At 48.5% G+C, this 12,323-nt stretch overlaps 1 protein-coding gene across 1 annotated transcript; it reads right to left on the bottom strand.

Annotated features, from left to right (window-relative positions):
- Positions 1–203: 203 nt before the first annotated feature.
- On the bottom strand, positions 204–10,783 carry LOC149339164 (endothelin-converting enzyme 2-like). Its single transcript, XM_089550884.1, has 4 exons — positions 10,309–10,783; positions 9,887–10,149; positions 6,920–7,033; positions 204–2,273 (listed from the first exon to the last, which is right to left on the bottom strand). The coding sequence occupies exons 1-4, from the start codon at positions 10,781–10,783 to the stop codon at positions 204–206; spliced, it is 2,922 nt and encodes a 973-aa protein (XP_089407010.1).
- Between the last annotated feature and the right edge of the window lie 1,540 nt (positions 10,784–12,323).

Genomic DNA, 12,323 nt, shown 5'->3' with positions numbered 1-12,323 from the left:
GCGTCTGAACAGCGCCTTGCACAGCAGCTCACTTCGCCGGCATACTTTACAATACTTTACAATCACAGCGCAAAAAGGTCGCACTAATGAGTCATAATGGGACAGGTTAAGCTTGCGCTCCTCTTGCGGAACAAAAAATATAGCGTACATTGATGTGTTTCACGAAGCGAAATGGTCCACCGTAAATTTAATCGCAGTTCAAATCAAGTGAAAAATGGACATTTTGTCTCGGGGTTCATCTTGGCTCCTTTCGGACAGTTGTATACGCGGGCGAACGTTTCGGAGTTCCGAGCTATCTTGTTGCAGTCCGCCCTGATGATGCTCTCGTAGCCTGGACGGGCGCACGTCAAGTAGCAGAGCGTCATGAAGAAGACTCTGTCCTCTGGCAGGTGTTCGCCAAGCGCCAGGGGTTCATCCTCGCCCCCGAGGTACGACTCCTTTAGCGCAGCATAGGCTACCTCCACGGCAGGCACCTCAGGAAAGATGTTCTCGTTTTTCGCGCCGTGCTGGCACTGGGTCCTGTTGTTAAACTCTCGCATGTCAGCAGCGGAAAGGATAGTGTCTTGGTTGGTGGTCCCGTTGTACGCCAGCCTGATGCCTGAGTTGTCTATAGCTTTCATCATTTGCATGGCCATGAGGAAGAAGAGGCCGCCGTAGAGCATGGCTCTGGTGCCGTTGCTGTAGAAAGCCGGTGCCCTAGCAGCGCCCATCGCCACCCCTACGGAGTTGGTGAAATCCTCATAGCTGGTATAGTACGGGTAATGGCTGCCAGGCAGCATCAAAGCCTCGTCGTATTCCGGAGTTCCCCTTACTTTAGCTCCTGCTATTCTCGCCTTGAATAAGTAGTGGGCGTATGACGGCTCCTTCTGCGGAAACTCTGCGAAAAGCGTTTGCAGCCTGTCGTCACTGAGAAGAGACTCCGCAGGCCACATAGCCTTCTTCACTGATGAGAGTTTCTGGCTCGCGTGCAACTTGCTCTCGTCGTCCAGCCAACTCGAGCTGTTGATCCGCTCCACGGCCGCCAAGACAAGGCTATTGAAGCCGCTGTCGATGGTCTCTCGGTCTCGCTCTGAGAAACGGGCAAAATAAGCGACTGACGCCACGAGGACCTTGAATGAGCCTTCCACATGGAAAGCGCAGTACAGCGGAAGGAACCGCGCGGCGCGCCCCTTGCTGCCGGTGTACCCCACGAGGAGGGAGTAGTCAGTACAAGTACCAAAGTACTGCACAATGAGCCACGATATATGTCTGTGCAGCTGCCGCTGGTTGTACTTCGCCAAAAGCTTGCCGACTGTCTCGAGGTAAAAGACGTCGTGGGCAAGAATCTGGTCATTGGTGGTGAGGCTTGGACGGAGCGACGTACCATACTGGAAACCGTCGACCCATTCGGTGGCTGAAGCATTAACTACGTGCGCACCGATCTCTTGGAAGGAGAACGCCGAGGGCCGTCTGCCCGAAGACTTGGTCGCGGCAATCAGCGTTTCGAACACGTCTGCTTCCATGGCACGGATCTCGTTGACGGCCGTTTCGTCTACCGGTGGTCGAGTGGCGCTGTCTGGGTAGATTAGGGCAAGGAACTGCTTCCAGTATTCGATGTAGTGTTCAGCGACTGAGCGGTGGTGAATCATTGTAATCAGCAGGATGGGGCCTTGTCTGACCAATAATCGCCGCCTTCCAGAGATTGGGGGCAGCATGTCCACAGTAAACCAGAACGGCCACTGATATTGGTAACTGAGGCCAACGAGCAAGCCAAGCGTCGGCTCCAACTTCTGGGGTGGTTCAGGCCAGGCTAACCTAATCCTATCCAAGATGATGTGGATCAACGCTGTCTGCGACTGGTTGTAAGGGAAGTTATTCCGGCACATCTCGTACATAGCCAACGGCTTGCTTCCGGCAGAGAGCTCGAGCGAACCCTCTCTTAGTGTCTCCCCGAAGCGGTCAAGCCATCGGAAACGGATGTCGTCCATGACAGAGAAGAACACGTCGCGGTGCTCTTTCGAGGGCTCCCACGCGGAGCAGACAAATGCCTCAAAGTCTTCGCAGGGATCTAGCTTCCAGTTGATGCTTGCGGTGAGAAGCGTCGCATGCTGGTGGCAATCTTCAGTGATGCACAATCTGTACTCTCTGCTATGTGGGCTTGGGGCGAGTACTAGGAAGCATGCGAAGGAAAGGATGGCGAAGGCTCCCAGGCACGCGACGACGATTTCGGTTCTGGTCAGGGGAAGCCTTGTCTTTTCAGGCGAGGCGTTGCGTTCTGGAGACGGTGTTTTCGCCTAAGGAGAAAAATCGCGCACCACTGTTGAAAAGGCAGCGCAGAAACTCCGGAAACGGTTCTCCTATATTTCCAGAAAGAGCTGCGCTCTGCCGAGCGAAATAAATCATGCGCACATGTGTTATTCAATAATCGTGAGTAAAGCGCATTCTTCTACAGGGAATATATTCGTGTATATTCAACAAATTGTGACGGTCAAAAAGAAAGATCGTGGCGGCAGAATGCCTCGAAAGAACAATCGTATATAACCGAAATTGTATACCGCTATCTAGTGACGACCCCTGCACTTATGTCGTCTTACATTTCTGCCAGCTCTGGTCATCAACCTCAATTATCGTCACCAGCCTGACTGTCTACCGCAGGACACAGGCGCCTCTTCACTTATTGCTAATTTACTCTGTCTGGCACCAGCTGTGGCCATTTTATTCATACAAGCATACTAATCTCATCTGGCTTACTCCCTTGAGTCCGCATGCTGAGTTTTGCCTTATCTTAGAATCTACTCCATTATCCTCCCTATGGGACCATCGCTAGTTACCCTGTCGCATTGCGCGCCGTATTCGATCCAAGTTTTTGTTTTTAGCTAGGATATTATTAACTGGCGTTTGTTCCCTGACCGACTTCGCACTGTTACTGCCTCGACATTACCCCTGTCATTTTCTTTTCGATAACTCGGTGCAATGTTTTCAGTTGATGAGAACAAAGTGAGCCAAACATCCGAAAAATGATCGATATTTTCCCCCTTTGTTGCATTTCTGAAAGTTCGTACTTTCTTTTGTGCATATTTTGCAGTACTTAACGTCTTGCTGCGGGTTATATTTCCTCTCAAAGAATATTGCTGAAAAGGAGGAAACAAGCGGCCAGACTTCTTTTTTTGAGGAGTAAATGTATCACCTGCCATTTGAAGCACAATTCCGTGACCGGTACTGAACGTTGTTTACTTGAATTTAAGCAAAAATATATCTGGCAGCAGCATTGGAGAGTTCGTTCCCAAAAATTCTTCTATACTGCTGGAGGTACAGTGGTGAGCAGCCTTGTCTAGAGCGCTTGAGCAGTGCGCACTTGGTAACAAAAACCGAAATTAGAGAGCAGCCCCTCATTACAGGGCAAAGTTTTCGTGCCTGCTTTGTTTACGGGGCTATCTGGCGCTGCTTCCGTGCAAGCGTTGCAGCTGGACCCTAGAGACTGCCACAAAATCTGGATTTGTTTGCAAGGAAGTGCACCGCCCGAGCGCTCTAGACAAGGCTGCTTACCACTGTACTAGGGATGTCAACATTAGATGCTGTCATAACATTAAACAGCTGCAACACAGAGTCAAGATCCAAGAGGCCTTTAGGCTGACATGTAGTCGCAACAGTCTCCACCAGCTGAGAGAAGCTGACCGGCGTCAAGTTTGCCCTGGTGACCGAGCAGTACAGCAAGTCACAAACAAGCCTAGCAAGCTAAACGACTGGAAAAGCAAAGCAATGATGAGTTGGAAAGTCCTGAAACAAAATAAATTGGTCAGCAAATGTTGGCTGGGAGAAAAACTTCGCAGTGAAGTTACTTTTTACTTTATAATATTATATGTTAAAGCAAGGTTTTTTGTTACAACAGTCCTACTATTATTCATAACTGGACGAGACAGAAGGCCAATTCTTTGCCTGCACATTACACGATCACTCGAATATACTTAACTAAAATTAGACGTGCGCAATGTTTTGATTTAGTAGAGACACACAGTGCCGAAGTCAGACTTTATCATAGTCCTTGAGAGAGAAAAAAAATCCATCCTCATCGCGCTTGCATAATTTTGGTTCTGTAGAAAAAGCATAAATCAGCGAAAAAAAAACATATAAACCTATACCCGCTATTTCTATTGCTCCTTAGAGATAAGTGTACCATAACATGTCCTGAATAAATGGGAAGAATACAGCTCGTTCTCCTCGAATAGAGGTTCTCTTTTGCAACAAAATCGGTTACTGCGGTATTAATTGCATGTTACTAGAGCATGGCACCGAAACGGGTTTGGGCTCCTGTACGAGGGAAAATTATGTGCATCAAAGTTAAAGCTCTCGTACGCAGCAATACTACACTGTAGGCTGCAAGGGAAAACCGCCGTACAGTGCTACGGAATCTGAAGTTCTTCAAACTGTACGAAAAACCCGACACACGAAGGCTTTTACCTCTCACCTTCATCAAAATGTGTTCGCAGCGGCATCTGGAAATAGAACCCACGAATGCGTGCTCGGTAGCAGGATGCCACAGGAGCCGAAATAGTGCATGTGAAGTACTCGTACGAACGTGCAATATTTTTAAGCGGCGCAGAGGGTAGGCAGTTATTTTGTTCTTTCATATCAGCTTTGAGGCGCTGCTTACGCTCAAAATCCCCGTGACGGATGCTCGATTTCTACTCATAATATCTCATCATCATCATCAGCAGCATGACTACGCCAGCTGCAGGGCAAAGGCCTCTCCCATGTCTCTCCAATTAACCCTGTCCTTTGCCAGCCGCGTCCACCATATTCCCGCAAATTTCTTAATCTCATCCGCCCACCTAATTTTCTGCCACCCCGTGCTACGTTTGCCTTCTCTTGGAATCCACTCTGTTACCCTAAGGACCAGCGGTTATCTTGCCTTCGCATTAGGTGCCCTGCGACTTCTTCCTCTTGATTTCGACTAGGATATCATTAAACCGCGTTTGTTCGCTCTTCCACTCTGCCCGCTTCCGATCTCTTAACGTTACACCTATCATTATTCTTTCCATAGCTCTCCGCGTTGTCATTAACTTAAGCTGAACCCTTTTCGTTAGCCCCCTCGTTCCTGCCTCATAGGTGAGTACCGGTAAGATACACCTGTTGTATACTTTTCTCTTGAGGGATATTGGTAAACTGCCATTCATGATCTGAGATAACCTGCCATATGCGCTCCACCCCATTCTTATTCTTCTAGTTATTTCCTTCTCATGATCTGGATCAGCGGTCACTACCTGCCCTAAATAGACATATTCTCTTACTACTTCCAGCGCCTGGATACCAACTGCGAACTGCTGTTCCCTTGCTAGGCTGTTGAACATTCATTATATCTGGTGACAACCAAACCTAAGGGAATACGGCTACTTCTATTTACCTTAATCAACATGGGGCGGATACGCTGTATGCTGCCGCAGAATGGCCTGCAATTATTGTGCACTCCGAATGGCTCCTGACGGCATCGCAGAGGTTACGTAGCCACCGTTCCTAAGGCAGCCACTATCCACCACCATCCCTTACACGTGTCTGCAATTGGTATTTGCTTCCCCGCATCTCTAATCCTAATCCGTTGCTGATGTTGTTTTTCTTTTACTCATCAACCAACTAGCTCAAACGCAAGTCTTGCTCGTTGGGAAGAGAATACTGTACGCGCTATTCTTGTGCAGCGTGCTCGAGCGATGTGCTTTATGCAATGAAAAGCCCAATTAGGGAGTAATTATATGAAAGGCAGAGAGCTTTCATTTGTAGTCATAAGGCTACGGACGTGTGGATGCCAATTTGGGATTGCTCTCAAGTGGAAATCTTCATCATGGAGGTTTCCCCTAAATATATTGGAAAAAGCCAAATTGTACACCATCTCACGGGTTTAAAGGAACGTGGTTGTTTTGCCCAGACTGCTGGGAGGTTATGCGAACGAACTTTCGTGCGTGCAGCGTCTAGATTTTACAGCTGCTGCCAAGCATCGCCTTTGTTTGCTGCACAGCGCGCCGTTTGAGTTCTCTATATAAAATTGAGGCCCACTGTATTGTACTTAGCGTGTTGAGCTCGCTTAATCCTCGTCTTGGCAATCCTGGCTTAGCGCCTCCCAGCGATCACGCTTTTCTCACGGCTGAACGATTAAATTTTGATTCATCGACGACTACAGGAGCCACATGCAACGTAACTGAAAATGCGGGGGCTCTTCGATTACGTCCTCACGCTCGTTCTCATCGCTGCGGTGTGATCAGGGACACAGTTTCCTGCGCCCGCTCAGTTGTGTGAACAGGCTATTATCTGTACATTAGCGAGCTATTCCCACTTAGTTGTGGTCGATGGTCTGAGATTACGGGCAAATATGCTGTAGCGATGGATACTTGGGGGAGTCGGTAACCCATGACTTAAGACTGTGGCGCAAAAATACCCCAAGACAGAGGAATCAAGGCGAAGAACGGACGAAACACAGAGATAGAGCCTGTAGTGTGTTTATTAGTTCTTCGGCCGTCGTGCTTTTTGCGCTTCGGTCTTACAGCGGTTACTTTGACATTTTAATTTTTCAACCTTCACCGAGACCGAGGTGAAAGCCTGTGTGTTCTGAAGCTTATCCGCGCCGTGAAATTTACAGCACCTCAGCTGGTCCAAATTGTTCCGGAGCCCTTCACTACGAGTCCAGACTTGTTTCTCGGCAGGTTATTTCGTTGATCGTAAGGAGGCAATCGCCTGGCTATCATTCGTACGGAATGGGGTCACCCTGCGCGCTCTACTTATTTCTAATGCTAGCTTAGATTTTCCACACAGGCTATGAAGTCTCGCTTATCGCTGTTGTTCATTAGAGACTGCAAACAAGGCTCAATTTTCCCATGGGTACATTATCGCCTGTGTAGCTGCAAGGTCTTCCGACTCCGCTTCATCGCATTTGTAGATAGCACACTCTACTCACAATTTTCTCGAGATCTGCGAGTCCTGCAAATACGGTCGCTGCATTTTCCTTCCGTTTCTTCAAGTCTGGTGAGAGTTCCACCTCAGCGCCGGGGTTGGGGGAACGGTCTTCGTCCTGCATGGGAACCCAAATTCAGCGACTTCAGTGCTGCACGCTTGAATAATGCAGTTTCCTCAGAACGATGTGCTGATGGCTTAAATTTAAACATGCACGCTTTCTTGGAACAAGAGCAGCATGTGACAGATGCAACCTACAAATGAGAAAACGACAACCAAAGGTATCAGCAACCTCCTTCGGGAAACCCCACAAAGCCCCCTCTCGGCCATGACCCGTCGAAGCAAACAGATGCGCCAACTCAGTCGCCTTCTAAGTACCGCTAGCAGAAATGTGTGGGGTTGCAGCTTTGAAGCAAAAATGTTAAACTAGCTGGTGAGCAAACAAGTGAACAAGGCCAACTCCTCCAGACCCGAGAGAAACAAACTGTCTAGACGCGTACGCTCCCATGGAGATCGCCAAAAAAAGGTCGCGAATAGTCTGTGCAGCATGTGTACGTTCTTCCTTGCACAGGGCATCACTTGCAATGCATAGACGAGCTTTGCAACCAAGAAGATGTTGCAGACTTGTGCCCGAGCAAAAATCGAGAGCTTCCGACCCATCCACGCTTGCGTTTGGTGGCTCACAGAGAGAATTTGCGGTTTCCATTAAAACCCATTATTTCGGACCTGATGAAGAGGAACCCCGAGATACTACAGGGAATCAGTCCCAGTAAATGCCAACAAAACGTTTAGGTTTCCTACTCCAGTAAACCAACCAGAATGGTTTAGATTTTTCCAAATTTAAAGCCGCGCCAGGGACGTGACAGAACTGCGCTGCTAAATTCAAAGCTTCAAGCAAAATATCATCTGACCAAAACGGCGATGCCATCAGCATAGGCTAAATTCTAATTTCTAATTGATAAAGTGAAAATTCTCAAATAAGTTGCGATCTGATGATAATAAAGCACGAGGGTTCGAGATATAAAGCAAATAACAGAGGTGATAATGGGAAACCCTGGCAGCAGACGAGATTAGTGGAATTGGTTTGGTAAGTCCATTATTTACGATCAGCCTTACATGGGACTGTTTGTAGCATAGTCTAATGCCCTTAAGCAATACATCTCTGATGTTTGCACGTTCAAAGACTGCAAACAAGAACTCACGACACACGTTATCAAAGGCCTTCGCAAGATCAATCTGAATTAGAGAAACCTGACCGGCCTCATCCGTTACCGACTCCAACAACGAACGTGCAATATGTGTACGAGTTTGGATACTGCATCCTCGGATGCCACATGTTTGATGTGAGCCAATTAAATCCAGCGCCACAAGATGCACGCGGGAAGAAAGGTTTTTGCAAATATTTTATAGTCTACATTACACAGCGAAAGTGGACGGTACCCTCTGATAGTCCTCAATCGGCACTTATCTGTACTTTTCGGAATGAGTATGGTATGACCAGCACAAATAGTGGGACGCACAAAGTCAACGTCGTAAGCAACCATGAGGACTTCCAACAAGACAGGCGCCAAGCAAGGCGAAAACGTTTTGTATAATTCGCTACTCAAGCCATCCGGGCCAGGAGACTTCTGCCCCTGCAGAGCGGAAATAGCCAGTTTGACTTCGTCGAAGCAAACAGGGCCCTCGATTATACCTCGCTGCTCTTAGCAAAGTCCAAGAAACTCGTCATAGAAGCGACTGAAGTTGACCCACGAGTCTGGCTACATACCACATGCAAAAAGACGCGCATAATAGTCATAAAAAACCGTGACAATTCCCGGGGTGTCACTAGAAGTATTTCCATCGTTCTGAATCTAATACCTCCTCTGCAAGAGCAGCCTGCCTTTCATCACTTAATGCCCGTCGACATCGTTGCTCTTCAAAGAACATACGCGTCCGAGACCTAATTAAGGCTCCTTGATATTTTTTCGTGGTAGACAGCTGCACTGTGCTTTAATATTGTTTCTGTCATCGGCATAAGGCCCCGGATTAATTATTTCTAGCTCATGGAGGTCATTGTTTCAAGCGTGTTAGAGGGGCAGGAAGTGAACGCGTTGTGGTGTGTACGACGGTAAAGTGACATTGGGGATGTTAGGCAACGATGACTTGCAAAAAAAGTTGCTGACGTCATCCAAGGGTCACATGATAAGTGTCACGTGACAGCGATGACTTGCAAAAAAGTTGCAGACGTTCAAACGCAAATGATTTCGGATTTCTCCAATGCAGGAGACTGCAGTGCTTTCCAATTTTTTCCATGCCTCACATGACCTGTACTAAACTTTTACTTCACAGCCCTTGCTCAGCTATTGAAAGCTAAACAGAAGGAACACGATTTTCGTTATAATTTCTTTTGGGCTCCCAGGAGAATGACACGTGCTGGTCTATGTAAACTCACTGCCAGGAATTCTGGACAGCGTCCAGCCAGTGCCGCGAAGCCTAGCAGCCGGTCACATGCTGCTGTGCAGCCACTCCGTCATTCGCTTTTTGACGTAGCGGATGAAGTCAACGTGACATTTTTGTACGTTCAGACCCATGCACCACATGGTGGCAGCTAAGGGAACCAGAAGCGCTTTACCTGAATTCCTGCTAATGAGTGCCTCACGTATCCTCACAACAAAGAAAAAAGGAAACCAAAAATTAGGGTTCTGTACATGCTTAACAGGCATTTAGTCCTTTTTGCCGCTTCCGGGAACTAAGAAAGCCTTCAATATTTTGCCTTCAATATCACAGCTACGAGCCCACGACTTCCCGCTCGATCTGCATTGTAGAGGCAAATGGCGACACTTGCTTCAAGGACACTTAAGCGTAGAGTTTGCCTCGACTACCTTAGTATGACCATTAACTATACTGTTAATTCAGCAGCAAACCTTTCACCTACACCTCCCAGAGCAATATATGTAAGCCAGAAGACGAGTGAAACGAAATGGATTACCTTATTTGGCTCGGCAGCAGGGGCGACTGTCGGCGAAGAATCTACGCATGCCCCTGTACTGTCTACGGCTGTCTCTCGCTGGGGAACCGGTTGACTGGATGTAAGCTGCTTGTCCACTTGTTCTCCAGTGGCGTCCGCTGCGCTCGTTTGCTGCTGAATGCGAGCGGCAGTGTTGGTGGCCGAAAGGTCCTGGCCGGCTGCAGTGGGGATCGGAGACGCTGCACCGAGCGGGGACACCGCCGCAGAAACAATGGGTGAAAGGCCTTCAGGGGCTTCATGGGCTGCCGCGGGAGCCAGAGACGTGTCGCCTGGAGGGATATTTGCATCGGCGTTTGTGGCTGAAAGTTCCTTGCAGGCTACGGTAGGGATTGGAGATGCGTCATCAAGTGGAGATACCGCGGCCGAGGTAATTGGAGAAAGGCCACCGTGTGCTTCAATTCCTGCCGTGAGCATCACAGATTCACCACCGGCAGGGAACTCTGCTGAAGCATTACGGCCGGAAAGGCTCTCGCCGGCTACGGTGGGGATCGCAGGTGCGCCACCGAGCAGAGGCAACTCTGAAGAAATATTGGGTGAAATTTCTTTGCGCGGTTCAGTGGCTGCAGGAAGCGTCGCAGGCTTGTCGCCGGGAGCGACATTTGCAGTAATATTGGGGTCCGGAAGGCCCTCACAGGCTTCGGTGGATATTGGAGATGCACCACTGAACGGGGACACCGCGGCTGAGGTAATGGGCGAAAGGCCAACAGGTGCTTCAAAATGTGCCTTGGCCATGAGGGACTTGCCAACTGTATCGAGCACTGTGGCACCCTTGGTGTCTGCGGCGGGGATTGGAGACGAGGCACCGGCCGGAGTCGCCGTGACCGATAAAATGGGCAAAAGGTCTGCTGGCACTTCCATATCTGCCATATGAATTACAGCCGTGATATCTGGAGGGGACCGTGCGGTAGCATTGGGGACCGGCTGGCTTTCGCAGGGTACGGTGCGAATTGGAGACGCTTCACTTAAAGGGGACACCGTGGCCGAGGTAATGGGCGAAAGGCCTCTGGAGGCTGCCGAGCCTACGTTGGGAATTGCAGACGTGGCACCGGGCATTGCAACTGCCTCAGAGCCAGGGAGTGGAGGACATTCGGGTGCCTTGATGCCTGACGTACGCAGCAGCGATGTTCTCCCCGGATGGGACTTTGCGGCAGTATCTGCGGCTGGAAGGTCACTGCGGGATTTAGTGGCTGTCGTGGACCTTGGAGAAGTAGCTACAAGCGGGGACTTTGCAGCGGGTTCTGGCTTAGTCGAGCGTCGTTGCTGGAGGTGACGCTTTTCTCCATGTCCATGCTTTCCACTGGTTTTCGGACTTGTCACCTGAGCAAATGTGCATTCGCATGTAAGATCTTTCGATATTTTGTTATATACGTTCAAATTGAAGGCATCTATTTGAGTGGTCAGTTTGAAATCGGTTGTCCACAAAGACCAAAACGTGACTTTAAAAGGAAACTGTATCGAACTTTAAAAGAATGCTGAACTGGGCGTAATGGAGTGGCTTCATAGTTAGCAACCAGTGCAAACACACAAGGACAAAAATGATTGCGCACACGAGCGATGTCTCACAACTAGTTTCTTCATTGCGAAGGCAGCAAAGACAAACCATGAAATAGCATGAGAACACATGAAAAAATCCGGCTACAAAAGACAGGTGTAATAAAGATTAGAGCAAAAACAAAAACGACAGAAACCATAAATGCTTCCAGCACACATAGGCTGACTGCTGTTTCAAGGTACGCAAGCACTTCTTTTTTCTCAGAGATGGAGGGATCGCTCACGCAGCTACCCCACCGTTGGCTATGAAATAAGCTTCTATTACTTCCACCGTGCGCTGGTCGCGTTCCTTGCCAAGCGCCACAGTTTAGCCGAAACTCTAGCAACATTCGTATTTAGAACATTGTTTCACGTTCGACGATAGTTCTAATGCTGAAACAACCGCGAATTAAGGTAATGACCAGTTTGACCGACATAGTAATTGGTGATGAAAGTGGTACTTTATAGGCTACTACTGTTGCACGCAGAACAAACCTTTATTCATGTTTAATGTTGCAGCGCTTTGCGATTTCTAAAGCTTATGCTTTCTTCCCGCCACTGCGCGTAAACCGGGCGCTTTCATGACAGCAGACGTAACCGTCCCAGTGTCAAACCGATTGGCATCAAAGGCGTAGAGACGCCACATTTTAGCTGTGTTTTCTGTGCTTGGAATGATGTGTAGCACATCTGAAAACATGAACAGCCACGTGGATTGCTCCGTCAAGCGGTAAATAATTTATAATTGAATTTTTCCCTCTAATTCAGTCTTTAATATTCCTGCAATATTAACAGACGACTTCAGGTTCCCGTGAGGCATAAGGTAACTTCAGTATGGCTGTTGCTTTCGTCGTTTTAAGTCTCACCGACT

This window comes from Amblyomma mixtum, chromosome 6, assembly GCF_055824585.1.
Source record: "Amblyomma mixtum isolate Tamu chromosome 6, ASM5582458v1, whole genome shotgun sequence".
NCBI classification, from domain to species: Eukaryota; Metazoa; Arthropoda; class Arachnida; order Ixodida; family Ixodidae; genus Amblyomma; species Amblyomma mixtum.
Note: the sequence above shows the minus strand (reverse complement) of the source record. Positions and strands in the feature narration are given on the sequence as shown.

What these genes read in the sequence shown, in the direction of transcription:
- LOC149339164 (XM_089550884.1), bottom strand. Translation starts at nt 10,783, where the DNA reads ATGGAAGTGCCAGCAGACCTTTTGCCCATTTTATCGGTCACGGCGACT. An exon ending in AGGAATTGAAGCACACGGTG is followed by an intron (nt 10,150 to 10,308) that starts GCCTTTCTCCAA and finishes AAGCCCCTGAAG; the next exon opens with GCCTTTCACCCATTGTTTCT. An exon ending in CTGCTGCCGAGCCAAATAAG is followed by an intron (nt 7,034 to 9,886) that starts GTAATCCATTTC and finishes GTTCCCATGCAG; the next exon opens with GACGAAGACCGTTCCCCCAA.